At 37.2% G+C, this 22,980-nt stretch overlaps 3 protein-coding genes across 6 annotated transcripts; 1 reads left to right on the top strand and 2 right to left on the bottom strand.

Annotated features, from left to right (window-relative positions):
• The first annotated feature begins 48 nt into the window (after positions 1 to 48).
• On the top strand, positions 49 to 5,747 carry LOC128678757 (cathepsin O-like). The gene is made up of 6 exons (XM_053760531.2): positions 49 to 489; positions 1,119 to 1,240; positions 2,792 to 2,942; positions 3,876 to 4,069; positions 4,327 to 4,446; positions 5,083 to 5,747. The coding sequence occupies exons 1-6, from the start codon at positions 304 to 306 to the stop codon at positions 5,288 to 5,290; spliced, it is 981 nt and encodes a 326-aa protein (XP_053616506.1). The 5' UTR covers positions 49 to 303; the 3' UTR covers positions 5,291 to 5,747.
• A 561-nt stretch (positions 5,748 to 6,308) lies between these two features.
• Positions 6,309 to 10,009, bottom strand: LOC128678756 (uncharacterized protein). 2 transcript variants are annotated; one of them, XM_053760529.2, is made up of 7 exons: positions 9,769 to 10,009; positions 9,376 to 9,507; positions 8,796 to 9,011; positions 8,348 to 8,455; positions 7,924 to 8,078; positions 7,231 to 7,390; positions 6,309 to 6,648 (listed from the first exon to the last, which is right to left on the bottom strand). In XM_053760529.2, exons 2-7 carry the CDS (start codon positions 9,502 to 9,504, stop codon positions 6,337 to 6,339), a joined length of 1,080 nt encoding a protein of 359 aa, XP_053616504.1. In that variant the 5' UTR covers positions 9,505 to 9,507; positions 9,769 to 10,009; the 3' UTR covers positions 6,309 to 6,336. The 2 variants fall into 2 exon arrangements, with proteins under 2 accessions (XP_053616504.1, XP_053616505.1); XM_053760530.2 differs by lacking the exon at positions 9,769 to 10,009 and adding an exon at positions 9,665 to 9,757.
• A 793-nt stretch (positions 10,010 to 10,802) lies between these two features.
• On the bottom strand, positions 10,803 to 21,573 carry v (vermilion). 3 transcript variants are annotated; one of them, XM_053760523.1, is made up of 10 exons: positions 21,417 to 21,573; positions 18,331 to 18,497; positions 17,381 to 17,514; positions 15,481 to 15,603; positions 15,088 to 15,179; positions 14,411 to 14,555; positions 13,873 to 13,994; positions 13,426 to 13,553; positions 12,723 to 12,816; positions 10,803 to 11,720 (listed from the first exon to the last, which is right to left on the bottom strand). In XM_053760523.1, exons 1-10 carry the CDS (start codon positions 21,431 to 21,433, stop codon positions 11,528 to 11,530), a joined length of 1,215 nt encoding a protein of 404 aa, XP_053616498.1. In that variant the 5' UTR covers positions 21,434 to 21,573; the 3' UTR covers positions 10,803 to 11,527. The 3 variants fall into 3 exon arrangements, with proteins under 3 accessions (XP_053616498.1, XP_053616500.1, XP_053616499.1); XM_053760525.2 differs by lacking the exon at positions 21,417 to 21,573 and adding an exon at positions 18,583 to 18,897; XM_053760524.1 differs by lacking the exon at positions 21,417 to 21,573 and adding an exon at positions 18,757 to 18,779.
• Positions 21,574 to 22,980: the final 1,407 nt, after the last annotated feature.

Genomic DNA, 22,980 nt, shown 5'->3' with positions numbered 1-22,980 from the left:
TACTTTTTTAATAATAACTATACGAATTACTGTGTACGTAACACACGTGTTTGTAACATTTTTAGGGAGCCTAAAAATATAGCATCCATTTTCTATTTGTAGTCCATTTCAAAAAAAAACGAAAATAGCGCATAGAATTATCATTCATAATCTGACATACAATAAGCATATAAGTAGTACATATTTGGAAGAGTACACATTGAAAGTTTTGTATAAATATGTTATAAATACATGTTTTCCTCATTAGTTTCCTGAAGCACATGCAATAGTTTCAATAAAATACTGTGTCTGTCTTGTTACAAAATGAGAAAAATGGCTTCTAAATTTTTTTATGGAAATAATTGGAAAACAAAAATTTTCTTATTGATTAAAATGGTGTTTTATTCGGCTATTTTATCGATTTTTATTATTTTGTTATTGTTGTTAATAAAAGTTATTTGTTACCGTCGTGAGTGGAATTGGAATGAAGAAACTATGTTCACAAATATTGTGAGTACATTTTTAGACATTGAGTTTATTTTTATATCCCTAGTCTCTGCCTAACTTCATTGGAAACAGGCGTGATTACATGTCAGTATTAGCATAATTATATATTCCTACTGGCTCCTCCCCACGGTTTTGCTCCAGTGGGAATTTCGGGATAAAATTATATGGGTTTCGACGGACCTATAAAAGAAAAAAATCCTTTTGAAGTCCCTGAGCGAAACTTACGGAACCCTCAGTGTGCGAGTAACTCTCACTTACCGTATTGTTATTTTGGTATTCTTCATAGTCGTATTCCTCATGGCTGAGGGTCGTGGTAATTACGTGGAATCAAACACACACAACATCTTTCTTGGCACTATTAGTTGAGTGGTTTGCTATTGCCTTCTCCATTTCACACACAAATTAATAATCAACCAGTGTGCAAGTTTCCTCCTGATGTTTTCCTTCACCGGAAGCAAGTGGTGGTCGATGAAAATTACTATACATGAGTCAGATTGGTATACTAACTCATATGGCACGAGTAGGATTCGAACCTGGGAACTTTCGATCCACAGGCAGGCGCCTTAACCATTACACCACCACCACTTCGCTGTTATTTTAGTATATAAAGTTTTAAAAATCAATCCTTTCAGAATATCACAATGTCCAATGAGAAGACAGGCCGTAGGTTCATGGTGCCTCTACAGCGAAGTACTTGTTTCCCCACACAAGCAAACATAACTTATGACGAGAATTATCCTGATGTATTTGATTGGTAAGTCTCTGACTGTATCATTGTCATCGACATTATCAAGCCATTTTCATTCTGGTTCGCTTCTTCATAACATATCAACTCGGCCATAGATTATACAGGGTTATTGGTATCAAACGCAAAACCTTCTAAAGATTACTTGGGTACATTAAAACAAGCAACTTTTATTCTACGACTTTTCGCGATTCGTAGTTTTTTTTTTTCATATAATAAAAATCTAATTTGCGATTCTACACATCTTAACTCTATGTTGCCAAGCAACACGAGACAGTACCGTAGGATGGTTCGCAGAGCGTTTCGACCGCTGCGGTCGCGCTGTCACTACATTTTTTTAAATTTTAACAAAGACAAGAATGAGTTTTACTATATGACTTTACATTAATTACTCTGCACTGTAGTAATGTCAATTTTATGAATGATTAATTTTGGAAATGATGCCTTCCTCAAGAAAATTGAAGGATTGTAATGACCGCGCAGCCGCAGCGGTCGAAACGCTCTGCGAACCACCCCGTAGTGTTATGTAGCGGAATCGAACATAGAGTTAATGTTTTATAGAAACGACATTATTGAAACTAAAAAAAAAAGTTTTTTTTGTATTTATTACGTTTAGCCAAAAGTCGTATAACTAAAGGTGTTAGTCTCTATGTACCTTATGCGCCTTTGGTTTTGCGATACCAGTAACCCTGTATAATACTACCAGTAACTATGCTAAATTTGGGAGGACCAATACGAGTCTTGCTTATTTAGTGTATTTTCTTTACTAACACTGATGTCAGATTTTATTCAAGTCTCCCAAAGGCATCTCATCAACATGACGTTTTTAAGAATTATTACCTCAATCTAATTCCCATTTTCAATTCTCATGGCTATACTCTTAGGGGATGTGGCACTGGTCTTCTTTCAATTATTTAATGGTCCAACGCTTAAGGGCTGAGGAAGAAACCGATTATGCCGCCTACACTGGCATCTTATTCATACGTGCTTCGTTTGAGTTCACCTTCACGGAACATAACAGAAAATAAAAAAATAAAAAATAATATGTATAGGGATAAAATCACACACATTGAGTTAGCCCCAAAGCAAGTTCGAAATTTGTTTTACGGGATACTAACTTAAGTATACTATATTCTATAACATATACGTAAAACATCCAAGTATGAGAAAGATAATTTTCCATGTCGAACCCGGGACCTCCAGTGTTAATTGACGTCTTTGGAGAAAAGGCTGCGGTGAAGTTTTTTTAATTTTAATTTGATTCACATTTAGTTCATATGGAAATGCATTATCATGATATGCACCTAGGAACGGCTCCCGACGAGGGAACTCCTGAATGGTTTATTGCACGGGCATGATTTTTTGCCGCGCGTTGAATGTAATTGTAACGACATCGACGATAATATTAAAAGCTTTTCTCGAAAAGTAAAACTTTTACAATTCAATTTTATTTATCGACTATAATAAAAGCTTTTTTAAAAAAAGAAAAACTTTAACAATTCAATTTTTTTTATTTTATTCGACCTGTGTTTGACACACATAGTTGTATTATGTTTACAGGAGAAGTAAAGGCGCTGTGAGTCCAGTGATAAACCAATTGCAATGCAATGCTTGTTGGGCGATCAGTATACTTGGAATTATGGAGTCTATGGTGGCCATAGACCAGCTGAACAGGGGCGTTTTCCATGAGGTCACTACACTCAGTGTTCAGGTGAGCACATAATACAGTTTATTTTAATTACCATCCTTTATGAGACGTTTCAAGTTAGCATTTACACTGCTAAAAACTATTTGTTAGTCGCGTCCACTATACCAAAAATTTCCTTATGAGTTCCCTTTTTAACAGACTTCCAAGGAAGGAAGAGGTTATTAGAAGGATATAGATTCTATATATATATATACTTACATACTATATATTTATATACTTCCCGTAAATTATTTTCCCAAGGTACCAAGGCATCTTATCACTTCGTATATGTATACAAGATGCAGGGTGACTTAATACATTGGCAACATTTTGTATACATGCTCAGTTCATGATTATGAATAACTTTTAGTATAGGGGTAACTCCGAAATCGCGAAAAAAAAAAAACAGCTGTTCTATACAAACTTACCTAACTTGTGGAAAATTTATAGATCAGCTGATTTTTTTTTTCGCCATTTCAAGGTTGCTCCCATACGAATCAGTACCGTGGACTGAGCATGTAGATAAAATAATGCCAATGTATAAGAAATCACCCTGTATAAGGTACTAGCTGCGCCCAGGGTCTTCGCTCCCGTGGGAATGACCGTGGGTATAAATATAATACATAATATAAATATATACATAAGGTACTTTTATGTATTATTCCGGATATATTCTACCCGTGTACCAAATTTCATAACAATCCGTCCAGTTGATTAAATCTAGTAGAACGACACAAAACATACTTTTGCCTAAAATATTTTTTTACGAATAACAGGGCTGGTATATTTAATCAATTTATACTGTCTAACTACTGGGTAAAGATCTCTTTCCTTACCTTCCATATAACATTTCTATGTCCGCAGTGAACTAATCTCGCTGGCTCGGACATCGAGAGAAGAGGAAAGAAGAAGAGAAGAAGTGGAGAAGATAAATAATGACTACGACTCTGATTTTAGGAGATGATAGACTGCTCCTACCGTAAAGGGTGTATAGTGGGAGACCCTCGGTCGGCAGTCGAGGATATGATGGACAGAAACATGAGCATCGTCTCAGAGGAAGAATACCCTTTGACCTTGAGGCAGGAGGCCTGCAGGTTACCACAAAATATTCGCCCCAAGGGAGTTATGGTCAAAAGTTTTCAAGTTGCTTGGTAAGTATCAAGTTTTTTGAAATATAAATTGCGATTCCCACCTTAAAGTAAGACATTTAATAATCTCACGTGGATGTTGCACAGTTAACAGCACATCAAGTTACCTCTATGGCGCGGTAGCGGCGGCTTTGCGTAGTGCGTTGATGTGCTGTTGACTGTACGAGGGGTCGTCTAATTGACAAAACATCAGTTGATTTGAAAAGGTAACAAATTTACTTTCGCGTTCATAAAATTAGTTAGGATTTCTCTGTTTCCAGCTATGTGACACCAGAATATATCATGTCCCGTGTGTACCACCACGGTCCTGTTGCCGTCACGGTGAACGCTGCTCAGTGGATATTTTATACTGATGGCATCATAACAAGGAACTGTCCAAAGTAAGTCGATTTTGTCGTTCATTCATTCGGCGGTTCAGTATAGTATGATCGAATGGTCCCCGGTCCGAATCATACTCGTGCTACGTGAGTTTGTTTACCAATCTGACTCATATTGTCTGCTTACTTTCGGCGAAAGAAAACATCGTGAGGAAGCCTACATCTGATCGACTACTTAATTGACTACTGCGAATACTCACTAAACTATACTAGTCGTAAAAGTCTTGTTAGATGCTTTTATTTCACTTGAATTAAATCTGTCACCAGTGTTAACAGTACACTTGATAACGAAGGTGACATTCATTATCATATCAGTTTTGTTAAGAGTCCATGGAAGAAGCCGTATGGACACGGTGCTACTAACGCAGACGACAACAACGTGGCCAATCTGTTATTGATAATAGCTCCACATATTGCGAAGTTTTTCGTAGCGCGGTCTCATCTTAGTCCGTTCTAAGATCTTGTAAATGTTGAGAGGGGAGGCTCTGTAGCTGGCTTAGCGGGAACAGGTTGAGAGTCATTTTTGGTCACCCAACCTATGATCGGACACTGCGAAAGTTGCTCAACCGCTATTATCTCTGGTCGAGCGCGTGAACCATTGCGCCTTTGCACCTATACTAATGAAAAGTAAATTTTCAGCGAAGTCCCGTCCAACCATGTTGCACAAATAGTTGGTTACGACAAATCCGGACAAATTGCGTACTATATTGTGAAGAATTCTTGGGGTGCGGACTTTGGCATCGGGGGGTATGTGAAAGTGGCCATGAGACAAAACTTATGCGGCATTGAAGAATATGTCACGTCCGTTGATGTCAGGAGTTATGGTTTAAGTAATCAATTTGTTTAATAAGATAGATGACAAGAAGGTCAAAGAATTCAGAAATTTGACTTTCACAGGCATTTGTTCACGTCAAATTTTAGCTATTTTTCAAAAATCCACAAAGTACTGATATTTCGTAACGTTATTGCTGAGAAGAAATGCCAAAAGATCATTCCGAAAGTGCTTACCATTATTGTTTTTCAGAATATTTTATTCTGAAACACCTTCAGCACATTTTTATGTCAAATTTTATATTATTTAATAATATAGATAAAGAAAAGAATAAATACCATAGATAAAATTAATATATTTATTTTATCTATGATATATACACATGAAATTAGATTCGCGAGTAAATTTAGTTGTTTATATTGTTCGACTCGACGACTATGTTTGGAATTAAAGGAAACTAAATTCTATGTATAATAAAACATTTTTGTATTATTTAATAATTATTGTGTAATTTATAAACACTAGGTTTTTACATTCCCTTATTTTCCTTTATTACTATTGGTTGTTTTTTTAATAATGTTAAATAATCTACTTCAACATACGTTTCATTCATGTTAAAATCCATATCTAAAACGAACATTTAATATCACATAATAATAAAAAATATTCTCATCAGTTATCCTTATTTTATTATTGTTACAAATATAATATTCTAGGATAATAACAAGATAGCAAAATCGATATTTTTTGGTACATGACGTTTTTCGACTGTTGTTTAGCAATTTAGTGCGCTGATCCTAACTAATATTATAAATGCTAAAGTAAGTTTGTTTGTTACCTCTTCACGCTCTATCTCAACCAATCTTCTTGTAATTTTGCATACATGTAGTTTGAAGTGTGGAGGACTTATAAGAATATACCTTTCATGCCCTAAAACTGTTCCCGTGGGATATTTATGCAGGCGAAGCCGCGAAGAAGCTAGTTTTAAATATACCAAAGAAAAAAATAATGTATATAATAATACTTAATGATTGAAAATAAACAATTAGCATAGAAAAACTTCAGAATCATGCAAAAAATTTCGTGTGACAGACGCAGTTTACCGTTTTTTGACATTTCCATCAAGCAGATACAACCGTAGGGCTTGAAGCTTGGGCAACCCCAAACTTATACACCACCACATGCTTATACAGCTCCCCTGGGACCAGCACAGGACTGGGGAAGTTGTCATGATGGACAGCGTCAGGGTAAATCTGGGTTTCCAGACAAAATGCCCCATGGCGCCTGTATCCTTCTCCCGATTTGCCCACCAGGGCGGAATCTGAAGGTGCTGGTAGGAAGTTGGCAGTGTAAAACTGGACCCCGGGTTGATTGCAGTAGATCTCTAGACTTCTGCCGCAAGGGTGCTCCACGCGTGATACAAAGTTTAGGTCCTGAATGGGAAATAAAAGTAAATTAGCTTAATTTATTTTCAAATGTTTGGAAAAGTTTTGCCTGATAAGTTGTAAATTTATCTCTCTTTCTCTCATCTCATCTGAGGTTACATCATAGTCATCAGGCTTGGAAACGAACCTTACAATTCTGAAGATTCGGCTGTGGGTTTACCAGCCGCTTATCTAAATCTCTTTGGGAATGCATTTTTTGCCTGAGATGTAAAGGCAAGGATGTATGTATGTATGTATGTATGATGACCAGCGTTGTGGTGATCACCGCAACATTATGCTGAGAGGAAGCCTTTTTGGTATACACAAATACGTCCAAATTGTGAAATCCTGTAAAATACTTAAGTTTGTGATATCCAATAAAATATTTTTCTTTCTTTCTTTCTTTCTTTCTTTCTTTCTTTCTTTCTTTCTTTCTTTCTTTCTTTCTTTCTTTCTTTCTTTCTTTCTTTCTTTCTTTCTTTCTTTCTTTCTTTCTTTCTTATCTCTTATGTGACATCCACGGATATGGGGTTCTATTTTAGGGCGGGAACCACAAAGGCACGTCTACCAACTAGCAAATAAATAACACACCTTGTTGCCGAAGCTAGTAACGCAGAAGTTATCATCAAACAAGCCGGGTTTCTTCTCCATGACATGAGCCAGGCGGGACGGCACTCTCAAGTCGTAAGCTGTGCCCCCCACTGCCACTAGCTTGCCTGTTGGGATTGAGTCGGCATCCGTCTCTGTTATCCTGTAGGAAAATATCCTTTCAAATAATTTAACATATTTTAAGGTGGTCAGATAGGTGCGGGACTTCTAAAGATTTGTTTCGTGACTCATTGTTGACCGTAAGCAGGAAACGTAGAATTTTTTATTCATTTATAACTTGAAAACATGCGAAACACGAACTAAAAGCCTGAGGCTTTTCTACCAGTGACGCAGAGAGAAAAGAGGAAGTACTCGTGGTCTTTTTCCATCAAATCAGTCAGACAGTATTCTAGTATTCAGTAGTCAGTAGTCAGCAGTATTCTTCATTATAATTTTAGCGCATTTCACACATTTTAGAAGTGGGTTTCTTTCCATCTGGCAAATTATGTAGGTACCTACATAGAAAACAACTGGCTATGTCGCTTCTGCCCGGTCTTTTTACACAAAAACTGCGAACTTAATCACATCAATGAGGTATACAAGTGCAAATGGATGTCGAAAAGAAAAAAGTAGGGATGCTTCTACACTCTTTGGTTGAGAAAGAAACTGGAAAATCGAAAAAAGATGGTTGGTTACCTGTCAGCGTTGATGGTAACCACATGGTTGTAGAGTTCTTGAGCGCCCGCGTCGTGTCCAGCTAGGTTGAAGTACGAGTGGTTGGTTAGGTTGACGATTGTCTTCTTCGTTGTCGTGGCAAGGTACTCCACATGGAAGTTACCGTCATCAAGAAGCTGAAAAAAATAAAGAACTCAATTTATTTTTCGACATTGTTGACAATTTAAACTGTTGACGTCAATTAATTTTTACCACTTCTGCCGACTTCCAAACCGTAGGTGAAGAAGAAGCGGCGTAACCCGCAACTTCTTAATCTGATGACATCTTGGTTATAGACACCAGGCACGCTCATTGGTCAAAAGTATACGCGTACGGCTTTTTACAAGGAAAAAATGGCAAATAAAATCTGACATCGTAAATTTAAAGCTGTTCTCAAAGATCTTACCTCGTAAGTAATATTGGTGAGCAGATCACCGGGGTATCCCTCCTCACCATCCTTGGAGAGGTAGCTGAAGGTAACCTTCTGCCCATTCTTATTTGACTTCCAATTAACCTGTATTAAAAAAAAACATCTATTGTAAGTATTAAGTCTCATGAGGTACCAACGCAACACTTTTTCTTGTTCTTTTCAAAAATCTTTACTAGGTATTTCATTTTTCAGTCGGTTTGATTTGATGAAGTCTGAGAGAGAGATTATCTTTAAGTTCTTTTATTGGGAACCGATCCTAAAAACCAGTTTATCGTTTAGTAAGTGATACAGAATACCTCTCTCTGTGTACTTTCCGCTATTATAAACCGCCAGAGGCCACAGTTGGCGTTCCTACTCTTCTCTACTTCGTACCATGGGTTGTGAACAAATGGTTGGTCAAAAGACGAAGCACGAAAAGTCTAACCTTATCAAAACTTCGAATCCCGCCATGCAGATGATTTTCCCCAATGTTCTTAGCCAACTTGTAGCTGACTCCATCAATATCGAAGGTAGCCTTGCCGATCCTGTTGGCGCACCTGCCTATAGCAGCGCCGAGATGGGGAGTGTTCCTGGTTGTGTAGGATTGGAGGTCGTCAAAGCCGAGCACTACGTCTTTGACGGCTCCATTTCTATCTGGCACCTGGATGGAAAATTCGTCACTAGACATGTGATTTTAATAGTCATGTGCGCCGAAATCAGTTAAATATTTTTCGGTCCCGCGTCCTAGAAATTACAGGCAGTTACTTACTTTTATCCCGAAATTCCCATGGAAGCGAAGTCCCGGTACGCAGCTAGTAAAAACTAAAGTAAGAAACCCCTCCTCCGAAGTTGCTGTCATCATTTCATCTGCTAGAAAGAGCTGACGATTTCCATTCCAAATAATAAAAAAGGGATCAAAATCGGTTCAGCCGTTTGGATGCTATGATGCCACGGACATACAGATACACAAACACATTAAACCTATAACTCCTTCTGTTGTGGGGGGATTAAAGAATAAGTTTTACCTTGATAGACTGTATTATGGCGCCGTAAGAGATGACGGAGACTGAGAGTCCATTAGCAGTCTTCCATGTGAACCGCGTCACAGGTTCCCCTTCGAATGTGCCGAAAGGTTCTTTTGTTAAGACCACCATTGTCTGAAAAAATTCGGCTTTAATAAATACGTAGGTATTTATTAAGTCATACTTGAATATAAATCACGCAATACTATTAAGAAGGAGAGGTCGGATAAGATATTGTGCTATCACGTCAAAGTATGTTACATGTTACCAAAATACTACAGATTTAATTTACCTAAAATCCATCGTAATATTAAACAGGTACGACTTCCTCGATACCTAAAATCAATTTCGTCACGTATGGTGTGTGAAAAACAAGTTAAGAAACAAAATACTTACACGTTTCGTAACACACAGCCGGTTATTGTCAGAACAACACACATGAGTATTGTGTGAAGTTTGACTCAAATATCACAATTGTTCGTTTTATAACGTGAAGTTAACCGCACTGATATGCTATCAACATCGGCCTTCATACTGTGCTTAGCTCTGTGTGTACGCGTGAGTTCTTGGGCGAGTGAAAGTACTATTCCACTCAACCTAAAGTTAGAAAAATCTTCGAGAATATTAAACATTTACAAAATACATAATTCTTTATGAAGACGTCATATTATATCTATATCTGCTAGTCTTCTCTATTATTATTTATTTTACACACTTACTCGTATCTCGGGTCCGATGGACACAAACACAGATACGGGCACCCAGAGCCGCAGACAAATCTACGACAAGATGGTCACCAGCGTCGTCTATTTAGGTACTTACATGGCTGTACTTAGCTGCAGGATGTCAGCAATTTCATGGTTTGGCTTTCAATTTCACTTGACTTGAATTACTCACAACATTACTCGAACAATTTAAATATTATTGTGGTACAACGATAACACGTTGTTATGTCGTTTTGTCTTTCGATTCGATTACCTAGGTACTCTTGTTAGGTCAGGTAGGTACCTGCCGATAAAAGATCTAAGGCTAAAGTAACTTTTATTTCAAGATCTACCTACCACTACACCCTGACACAATACAAAAACTACGTTACTCGAATTTTTGAAGTTAGAAATAAATTTTAAGAAATTTTGTTGCATTGAATGAAACAAAAAATCACGCCCATCCCGGATCCACTCATTATATATGTAATCGGAAGTACCTATCCGAACTAATCCAGACATAATTTACTGTCGAACGTTTCAAGGCAGTTGCCGTTGCCGCAGCCAATCATTTTGCGGTGTGATGTTGTGGTGTGTAATTAGGTAGATATTGAAAAGCGCGAAAGTTTTTCATTGATTCAGACATGTCAATATGTGTTCGAATAATGTACTTTTAATCTTGCAAACATTATAGTTTATGAAAGAGGTAAATGAAAACGCAAATCATATAATTCACAGACATTTTAATCTAGTTAAAATATCACCTTATAACAGTTACAGTACACGTTTAACAAAGAACACAGTATACCTACTTATTTACTATCGAGATTGTTTTAATTATTGGATAATTACTGGGTAAAGTAACTTTGTGTTTTTTTAAACCCTGTACAGCCAATATATTGGTATACAGCACATAATTCGTAATTATGTAATCAATTATAGACAGTTTTTCAAGAACCGTTGAAAATGGTAAATTGAAATAAAATTCTATATTTGAATTTTGCAATGTGGATTTTGACACTTGTTTTACGTAGCCCCGGACGACTTCATATCAACTTCACAATATTATAAAGTCGTACGGGGCTCTAAAGGTCAAGCATTTTTTTAAAATTATACACAAATCACTAAATCAGAAGGTCTACCACGAATTAAGCGCACTACACACCAAAGTCGCCGACCCGCCGACACAACCCGGCGGCCTATCGAAAGAAAAACCTATGTCGACAAAAAGTTGCCAACGGTGGGCTTTGGTGTTGAGTACGCTTATACAAACACGTAGGTAGCACGTAACTAACATCCACATGCTGTCTATTTTTCCCAAATCTTGTTCGCATCGTGTAAAAAAAAGATAGAACGTCTAGACGTAATGACGCACTACGTGTTTTATTTTTCATGGTAGCCCCCAGATTACCTCTCTTACAGTATTATATACACTACATGACATAATCAGATCAAGCCAACTCCAATTTCATCATGCAGTTATTAAGCTCTCCGTCGTGTGTTTCTTTCCCATTCTCCCTGGCGTTGTCGCCCCAGGTGAGGTTGAGACTCTTCTTCATGCCGTCGTCGAGGGGCGGGATGAGGGAGCGGGGCAGGAGGAAGGTTGAGAGGTTAAATAGATCCAAGAATACCTTGTAACGGTCACTGAAAGGGAAATAGGTATGTTTTAAAAGTTTTGTTCAGATATGAGATAGGTATGTAAGTTTTTTCTAGATGACAATATTCCATCCTGGGGAAACCAGTTGGTTGATTGTTAACTTGTGTGTGAAACGGAGAAAACAATGGTAAACCACTACATTAATAGTGCCAATAAAATTGTTGTGTGTGTTTTATTCCACGTGGTCATTAACCATGATCCTCAGCCACGAGGATAAACGACTATGAAGGCCTGCAGCATTTCATTGGGTTTTATCAAACAAGGCACCCATACAAATGTCAAAGTGGAACGGCCATGAACCACGTGCATATTTCTTATCAAAACGTTATCGCGACTTGAATGAAGTGAAACATATAGAGCAATAAAAATATAGATAAGATAATCGTGTAAACATGTTTTGTATTCGGCCTATATGTAATTGATGTAGATCAATGAGTCAAACAGAGAAAAAACATTTTTTATGTTATTTATTATTGAACCTCTCTCTCTCTCTTGCATTTAGAGATGTAACGCCGTGAAGCCCATAAAATTAATGTTTAAAATTGAAGATTTTGCTGTGATTTTACGCCCAACGTCAACTCTCATTGCTTATTAGCTGTCAAGGTTATCAGTTGCCTCGTACGTCATCTACGAGCGGAGCGATATGGAGTGGTCCTATTTTAGGGCGGAAATACGCATCTTGTAGAGGAACAACCGACAAACAAAACGACGATCCTTTTATGTAAATTAGGTGTATGGTTTAAGTTATAGCACACTTATATGGAATCGCTCCGCACTTACCGTGAATGATGACATTTAGTGAAAGTGAGCTTAAAAGCATCCACTTTAGGCATATTTTACGTTGACTAGAATGCTGACAGCGAGCACAACGCTAATTTGTTGCCAATGTAAAGTATGTCTAATGAGAACGCTTTAAAGCTTAATTTTCAATGAACGTCACCTTGCCGGGTGGGAGCGGTGCTATGACCTATCTACTGCCAAATACAGACCTGAGAGTGGAGCGAAGGTACTGGTACCCTGAGGAGCCGCCCGTGCCGAGTTGCTGCGAGCCAATCATACGCTGCACCATGATCACGTGGTTATCTGCACACAAATATGGCCGTTAAAATGTATTGGATATTTTACTTACTATAGATATTGTACTTCGCTGGTACGACCACGTCTTGTCTGGTAATGCCGCTTCCGCTTGGTCATAACTGAAGGGACAAACTCAGAGGTGCTTGCTTGATGTCGTCGAAAACCATGTCATGTGACAATCCATATAGTAGTTCTTGAGCTAGGTACTTTAAATAAGTACTACCCTTGAGAAAAGGGATAAAACTTCACCTTCAGTCAACAGTTATAAGAACAGATTAGATACAATCACCAAGCTTCAAGACATACACGAATTATCTTAAATAGCTTCTAGGTTTGTTATAAAATAAAATAAATTAGCTAATTGGAGATTGTTGACTGGCCACCAATACAAACTTAGCTTTTTATCTATATATTTTTGTGTGTGACAATTTTCAATAATTTCACTGGAAACACAACTTTTTCTTTATTCATTTAAATTTTGACATTATTAATAATAATGTAAATAAAGTTTGTTGCGCCGCTTCGTCTTCACCTGCGCTTTGGAAGTCGGTTTTGACGTCAATAAGTGATGTATATCATCCTAAATTAAATAAAGAATTTTGAATTTGAACTCACAGCGCCACTTGGTGATGAGGCTGTCGATGTCCATGAGCAGCGTGAGCAGCTGGTGCGGCTGCGAGAAGCGCGGCTCGTCGCGGTAGATCGTGATCATGATGGCGCCTTGCAGCGCGCGGTGCGACAGTCTGCACTCATACACAGATTAAAAAACAAAATTATTTCAAGCTGAAGTCAACGCAATAAGGTGGTACTTTAACTGCATAGCATTTTAAACCACCCTTCGATCCTGGAGATGATAAAAACAATTGAACAACAATGGGAACTCGTCAGATCGAGTCATCATCTCGAGAGATGTCTTTTGAACAAAAATACTTACATGTGTTTACAAAAAAATTACAAAGAACTTTTATTTGGTAATTTTACACAAGGTATGTTTGTGCAGGAAAGTGACATTAATCCTATAAAAAGAAGTTATATTTTAGAATGCTGTCTTTTAATACCCACCTCCTTTCCCCCCTAGATCTGAGGGCATCGTGCACGGCTGGATCGAAGATAGACCGGTAGATCTCGCGTCGGTTTTCCGCGTCCTGCAGCCTGTGACGACGGACTGTTTCGTTGGGTTCCGTCTGCAATTAGAAATTAACCACATCAGCCACAATGACCCCAGTGTTGGGACACTGACCCTCCTAATGGAGAGATAGCGATGAATCATGCAATAGACTGGATCTAGAATACAGACGTCTTAATCGCTATGGTGTAGACAGCAAAGATTCGCTCGGATCGGCTACGTTTAATAACTGAGCCCGACTGAGTTTGATAAAATTAGTTGTAATATTGGCCTCATGATTTAATGGTTACTTTATATTCCAAGTTGTAGGGATGAGTTGCATATGGAACGAGCAGTAAATGGGACGAGTAAGACGTACGAACATATAGTTAACGGGGCGAGTTGGTAATGGGAATATGTATTTACGTGGGACGAGTTGCGATGTGATGATTAGCTAACGAAACATTAAGAATAAGGTGTTAAAAGCAAAAGTACCATAGCGGCCTCAATGTCGTCTGTAATAGTTTTGTTGACGGCGGCCTGGAACTTGCCCCAGAAGTTGAAGCCGTGCGTTTGCAGCCCGGGCGTGCGCTCCAGCCACCGCTCGATCAGCGCCAGGAGCGCTGGCTCTTCTTCTGATCTGGAATATTATATTTTTATTAGAGAGCTTTTGTTACGACATCCGTAACGTGACTGAAAATGCTCGTAACGCGTCTAGTTTTGATCCAAACTGAACAACATCTCTGATCGACGATATTGGATCTTTCAAGAAACCGCATCTACTTCCCTTCTTCTTGAAGGGCTGGTAACGCTGCTGTTACATGCTGTGGATTAAAAATAAAACAAAATATCTAACAGCCTATTACCCTTTATTGGGCTAGCCGACACTTTCCGTGTTATATATTATAGACCGTAAGCAAATATCGATTCTAAACTTTCGATTTTCCGTGATCATGAGGTGAATGGCATAATAAATTGAGAGACGACTATACTTGATGACGATGATGACCAGAAGGCGTACCACAAGCTGTCTCTTTTTCCTATATCGTGTACGCATCGTGTAAAAACAAGAGAGAACGTATGGACGCAATGACGCGCTATGTATTTTATGTTTTATATTATAGTAGCCCCCAGGTCTGAGTACCTTAAAGAGAAGAGAACACTCGGCTTACTTGTGCAAGGCGTCCATAGCTGCAGGATCATCCCCAAACACTGTCTGGTAATTCTGATTGTACTTCACGCGCAACGCCTGTTTTAGCCCCAACTGAAAAACAAGAAATAAATATTTTTATTCTAAAACACGATATAGCCGGTCTCTATCTCATCATAGTATTTTTCCGGTTTCTTCCTCAGCCGTTGAGCATCGGAGCCCAGGGTGTAGAGAATGAATCGAAACTCTAAGGGTTAGTTGCACTAGTCAACATTGACGTTAACTTTTACATGAATAAATAAAGTGAATAAAAATATGAATCAAATAAGTACTCCGAAATCAGTTATAATATTTGATGAAGAAGAAGAAATTTGCGTTGCAACTTCATCATTTCAATTACAAATTTTTGTCACACCTTATTTTCCAATAGCCGGAACTGAAGGCTCTGGAAGCCGGAAGCTGGCCTCAGGTAGTTCCGGAAGTCCATGAAGTCCAGAGGGGTCATGGTCTCTAAGATCATGACTTGGTCCACAAGAAGCTGAAAATGTTTGGATTAATTGTAATTTATGTAATTGGGTGATACAATCAGTATTTTAATTTGTTATTGATATATTAGGAGTGTATAAATATATAAATTTTATGTGTCTACAGCACGGCAGCTATAATGCCGGATATTTTAATATTGAAAGAGAATTTAATCGAGACTGTTAGCTGTTAAATATGATTGGAAAATATGCGTTCAGCAGTTTGGAAATTGTCATCTCTTTTCTCTCAGATGAGATGATGCCAGAGTCAGGGGTTTCTTATTTTTTTTTATATTTAGTTTTTTTTTTACCTTTTATATTGTTGTTTTAGTACCTACAGTATTGTCGGTAAAACAGCTCGTATTACAAAATGGTGGTCGTTGGCAAAGTGACTCATAAATGTTACGGTCGTGTCGCTTTGTAATTGTGTTGTTTTGGATAACTCTTACTTATAATATAACTGGTAAGTACTGGTTTGTTGTATGTAAAGAGGAAAATCAAAAGACTGAAGTGACCATAGATATAAGGTCATCTGTTGAGGCATATCTGAACGTACAGACAGACCTTTAATAGTAGGAAACCAGTTGTAACCGCTTATGGCATAATCTAAAAACATTTGACCTTTTCTATCAGTCTAAGTACATGAGTACTTGTTATTACATGCATATTATGTACAAGTTTTAACAAAACTCGAAGTTATTTGAGAGTAGACGTTTGAAGATTCCGCTGTGATTCTATTACCGGTCGCTTGCTTGTTTCTATTACCCTCCTCGGGAATGATATTGTAACCTATCAGTTGAATAGGCTAATCCACGGGAGAACATGGAGTGGTCACATTATATTTCCTCCTTGTTTTTTTTTCATTTTCTCATCATTCATATAAACAGGGGGGCTATCACGAAACATTAAACACGAAGCACGTCATTGCGTTTTATTTAACTTGTAATGTATATAAGTAATGTATGTTCGGGTGCAATCTAATAACTTAATTTTGAATAGTATCTGCACCCGATTGAGCTGAAATTTTGTACACACGTGTAGTGCATTATTATGGATTGCATTATTATGAAGAAATCAGGAACGGAAAATGTAGTTTTTGTTAAAAAATCTAATTTTACACCGATTCTTAACGATATGGGGAAAAGAGATAGCATGTGGACGTTAGTAACGTGCTACGTGTTTGTATGTTTCATGGTAGGCCTTCACCTACTCCTTACAATGAAACGTAATAGTGGTTATTAAATTACCTAATTATTATTAAGACGATATTTAACATATAGAGCTTATCAGAAAAACGTATATTTAAGAGAATGGCGTGTTTATGAGAGGAATACGTCATAGATAATGATGAATGACATATTTTAATAACATTACGCTCGGTACATAGAATTAACTTAGTTTTTCAGGTTAAGCCGGCACTTATTTTGGAACGTCACTACATATTTAGTCTTTCTTATTGCAGTGGCAATAAGAAAGACTTGTGTAACGAGGCATTCAAATAATTTATGTAAATTGTGTGATATACGCGGGGCTGAAGTAGACGAATGGGGAAGCAGATTCGCCATGGCTCTTCGGAAAACGAAATAGCTCCGGCAATTCACGTGACGTGACGTAACGTACCTATATAGCGTGGCGCGGCCAAGGGAAGCGACAAAATTTTTGTTTGGCTTTGCATGGTGTGCTTTCTTAGGTCTAGAAGCATCACAAGTTAAGAAGCTCGTCAGATTTACAGTTAATGGACGGGCACGTGCCCCTCCCTGCCCCCATCTTGCTACGCCCATGGGTATTTACCTTAAGAATTAACACAATCCTGTTTAGCCGCTTCAGTATCTCCATGGTGTGGCTCTCGTCCAGACCTTCAACGTCCAGCAACGACCTGACAGAGTCCACTTCATATATTATCTGCTTGAACCATAACTCGTACGCTGGAATGACACAAGTTTAAATAAGTTTGTAAAAACTTATAAAAATTAAATTAAGTTATAAAAACTTATAAAAATTTAAACAATTTAACTATTATTTTTTTGGAGTTCCTTTCCATCATTTCCCCATTTTTGTTTGAGGACTTGGTACAAAGGTCGTCTGCATGGATACTTCATACTCATCTAGGTATTTCAGCTGTCAAACAGCTGCTTTCAATCGCTTGTGTTCTGTGGGCCAACCAATCACAGTGCGCCATTGTGACGCAACGACAACTACACTTCAATGTGATTGGTTCGCTGAATCTCACTACGAATCGATTCGATGGTGAGAAGTGAAATGCAAACCCGCACTTCGCTTTCTGGTTTGAAGGTTGCGAAAATCTGTGTAATTATATGAACGTTGGCAATCGTGCTTGAAATTGAAATGGTAGGTAGTTAATAAGAAGGACAACAAAGAGGTGAGAGAGAGAGAGGTATATCTCTCTCATTTGAGTGTATTCCCGGTTTCAGAGACCACTTTGCACGGTCGTCGGCATCCCTAGTTGTCACATCCGGTACGCATAATCCTTGTTGAATAGTATTTTACAATGTCTGCCTATGTAAGTAGGTATACTTAATATTATTATGCACACACAATCTCCGAACTCGGACAGATGTCGACGCGAATGCATGAACATTATATTGCGTGATTTGTTAGACAAACTGATCTGCGATGTGGCGCTGGCATTATATCTATGCTTAGAAATTAAGAAAATGAAACCTCGCGCCGAGTGTCCTAATCTCCAATTCAAATGCTGACCAGAAACAAAGTAAACAAACCTTGATGGGTGACAATGAACAGATGCTCGTCGTGCACCGGCCGCGAGGACTCGGCGCTGAGCATCCGCTGTGCTGCGAGGAGCTTGTCCAGCATCAGGTACTCCCCGTACAGCATGCCGGCCTCGTTGCCCAGGCAGCTGCCGTCCTGCGACGAGTCGTTCATTGACCTGTCGATTTTTGACCTAGCTTTTATTGTTGTAAGAGTTGTATCTTGCATTCAACGCGTGGAAAAAATATAATATAGGTAAGTACTTATTGGTATGGTACACAGGAGTAAGTATTCGTAACTAGGAACTTTCGATCACAGGCGGGCGTTTCAACCAGCGATCCACCATCGCATAAATAAGACTTCTAGCTGTTCTTATCTTTTTCTCCACGTATCTATCTTCATCTATAATTACATTGTCGGCCTATTGGCACACGCACATTCTCATTGATGATATCAATCAAGCACTTTTTGGGTTAGCCACTTCTGCCAGGCCGTGATGGAAATGCGGCATAGCCAGTAAAATTAACTTTCAAAGTCGAAAGCATTTATTGCAAAATATGTGCTTGTACGTGTCCGTCTGTACCAGCGTGCAATCGTTGAAAATTCCTACCTAAGGAGCTATATTTAGCTATACGAAAGATAAATTTAGACAATACCATTTCTCAGTATCAGTGCGACACGAAATCGGCCAATTGAGAATTTGAGATCATTCAATTCACGTTCAGCCATCAATATGTATGAGTACCGTTCCAATCAACAAGAATTACTGGTCCGGTGACAAAAAACGTGGCCGCGAAATGATTACGCGCCAGTGGTTCTGTATATTAAAAGAAAATAATAAAATAGACAATATAACCTTGTTGAATTGAGTGGTTTTAATTGAATATGATTATGTACCGTGGTAAGTACAATAAGTATTAATTTATTTTGTGTATTTTGGCACATCGTAAGATGATCAAAAATATTATTTTCATCATTTTAGGCTCATCTACCTATTTAATTTTACTTGTTCTCATTTACTACCTTTTGCCTTTATTACTATTATACCTTTTTCATTTCTTTGAAATTTCTAGCGTGAATGTAGGCCAATGATAAAAATACAGAAAACTTTTTAACATATTGATATTGGTATAAAAATATTGATAGGTACTTAGGTATCCAATATACTATTACCTACTGATCTCTTAGGTAGTGTTGATTTAAGTATGACCAAATGACAAGTATAGTCATAAAAAAATCATATTAACACTAGCTGGGCATTGTTTATAAAAAAGAAATTGATCAGAATTCCGAATTGACGCCCCGACATATCAGTTGAAAAATCTCTTCGCGACGAAAACGAAATATTTATGGGACCAGTTTCTCAGCTGAACCCTAATCCTGTCAGTTTTTATGTGCGGTCAATTCAGGTTCACCAACACCAATCATCTTCACGGCAACATCGATTAGTCAACATCAACTGAAAGTTTTATAATGTAAAAGTACATTAAGTAGGTACTTAGGTATTAGTAGGTACTTCAACGTCTCCCGCTGCGCTGTGCATGTGAATTTTGTGCATGTAGGTTAGATGATATTCTAAGTACCTAAGCACCTACACATAATATATTATTAGATCTATGTCACTTAGGTAGGTGTGTTCTTATAGGTAAATGCTTTGCTTGTGATTTTTAATTGATATGTAACTAGGCAAGAAATAATATACTTTATTTAATATATAACATATTTACATCGTTCATTTGACTTTAATCTGAATTTTCACAGTAATTTACTTTAGTTGGTAAAACATTAATTACACTTGACATGACGAATTTTCTAAACGAATTAATTTTTTGCTAATCTAACATATTTTTGGTTGCTGTTCTGATAATACATTTTTAGAATCAATTATATACAGAACAGGCTGTTCTGTACCGTATATTTATATGTTAAAATAAATGTGTAATATAAAAAAAGCCTTAAACTAGATCATTGCAAAATTGATTCTAAAAATTATATTACCTATATAATCATATATGTAAACACAACAAGTTGATTTGTTAGACAAATTAAAAATTTCAATATTCCCCCGACTTTCAATATTAATTTCAATACTACATTTGAACGGCTGAACCGATTTTGGTCAAACATATCTAAGAACCACCGCATAGAAAATAGCTATCAAATAAAAAAAAAACTCATCCAAATCTGTTCACCCGTGATGAGCTACGTTGAAACGTAGACAGACAGACACACTCGGGGTTTAAAAATATTTTCTTTTATTTTTACTTGTAGACTTGGTCCAGTTTTAATTCCTGTACTCGTACCTAAGTGTTTCCTTGTAATTCTTACATTACTTTTAAATTTCACTATAGTTACATACTTTACACAATTTGGCATTGATAGAACGAGGTAGCAAAGCATACTTCGATAAATAGGGTTAAATAATAACTACACTTTTGAACCTTTTGGGGTGGAAATGGGTTTTATTGGGTCATCAGCTTTTTAAATACCTATATTTATTAGTTTTATTTTAAAGAGACTGGCCCTGACTAAATACTGTCAGCCTTTTGGGCACGTTGCAGGGCGCATAATGGGCTGTACATTTTTTGGTATATTAGGAGATTTTAAAGAAAGTTTAAACGTAATTATAATTTAAGATTTTATTTAATTTGTGATTGTTTTACAAATGAAACGATAAAAAAAAAGGTTGCAAGTAATTAAGTAGGTACATACTGGGTAAAAAATATTTTTCTCCTGGTACCTAGACTTAACTAGGTAGGTATACTTAATGAGTATTTATGACAACGAAAATTTATAAAATGTAGGTTAGATGATATTCTACGTACCTACCTACACACAATATATTATTAGATCTATGTCACTTAGGTAGGTGTTCTTATAGGTAAATGCTTTGCTTTTGATTTTTAATTGATATGTAACTAGGCAAGAAATAATATACTTTATTTAATATACAACATATTTACATCGTTCATTTGACTTTAATCTGAATTTTCACAGTAATTTACTTTAGTTGGTAAAACATTACACTCGACATGACGAATTTTCTAAACGAATTTAAGCATTCCTTTAATTTTTCATAAATAAAAATTAATCTCACCTCATAGGACAGGCCATTTTGTAGTTCTAAATTAAACACTAAAAAATAAATAAAGTTTGAATTTCGAATTAGGACGCGCGCGCACTTGCCGGGCGCGTGGTCACTCGATACTGGCCGGCTAGGCTTGCTCGTCGCCTGTATCGGTTTCGTCACCCCTTGATAACACGAAGACTTGAAACTCAAAACTGTTAAGATATTGATTCTAATATAAACATAACGCAGTGGGGGAAATAGCGCGAAAAACTATGCTTTCTAAGCGCGAAAATGAGTATTGTAACTGATATACGTGTACAGTCAGCAGGATATTCAAATTATTATGCTCTATGCAATTAATATTCCAAATCCATACTTCCATACGAATATATATGAAAGTGTGTTTGTTTGTCCTTCTTTTAGTGAAAACGGAGCGATTAAAGTGTTTTTTGATGTGGAGATAGGTCGTTGGAAACCTAGAGAGAGATAGGTATTTATTTTCGCTGAGGGCGGAGCAGCGTGCATCAGTTCGTATAAACAAAAAAAAAATGTAAATTCGCCGTTATTGCCAGGGTATAGAAGTCCGTACTGGGTAACTTGATATGCTGTCGACTGTACAGCGAGTAATTTGAACTCCAATGGAATATTCTTTTATAAAAAACTAAAACCATGTGTAAAATTACATAACCGCGCTATTAACCGATGATACTGAAAGTTTTAATCTGTGAAGTTGATGAATTCCCTCGTCGGGAGCCGATCCTGGGTGCACCATCAGGTCATGCATATCAAAACAATGCATACCTAGTCAGCCAAACTAATCTTATATACCTACGAAATTTCATTTCAATCATTGACTTGCAAGATTCCACCAGAACAAATCTATCATCATACATAATGATATATATATATATATCTAACTACGCCATACCACACATAACTACTATAAATATCGGGACAATAATTAAAATGTCAGTTTATAGGTAGGTACTTTGGGTATGTGTCATATTTATTTTATCTATGGTATGAAATTAATAAACTTCGTTTACTTATTGTGACTTTTGCACGTTCGTTTTTGGAAAAATTCGCACTGAAGAGTGTATTTTTTTTTATTGACATATTGATAAGATAAGCTCGGAAGCTTATTTACACATGACACCACCTGGTTTTGTATATCAGATCAACGCCTTTTGATTCTTAAAACGTGCTTAAAACTTTAATCCTACAAACAGAAAACTACCTAAAATGTATTTTTTTCTGAAATTTCTTAAGACAATTGTATTAAAAAAAAACTATATGTAACACTTTCTAATGCCAGCTCCACACTGTCGCCGAACTCAGACACACGCCGACGTGAATGCGCGAACATTGCGTAGTTAGTATGTGTATTTTTATTCACCGCAGTGAAAAAACATTAATGTATACCGGATGCGCCAAAGTTTGGCAAATCGTTCGACGACAGTGTGGAGCCGGCATAATACAATTCTTTATAGTTTGGCATAATCTCGATTTTTTTTTGTTTCGCTAAGAAATAAGACTTTCCAGGTTTCATAGATAGCTATGAAATGAAGCATCTCATCTTGTTTCGTTACAC

The sequence above is a fragment of the Plodia interpunctella genome, chromosome 20 (genome assembly GCF_027563975.2).
Source record: "Plodia interpunctella isolate USDA-ARS_2022_Savannah chromosome 20, ilPloInte3.2, whole genome shotgun sequence".
Lineage (NCBI taxonomy): Eukaryota > Metazoa > Arthropoda > Insecta > Lepidoptera > Pyralidae > Plodia > Plodia interpunctella.
Note: the sequence above shows the minus strand (reverse complement) of the source record. Positions and strands in the feature narration are given on the sequence as shown.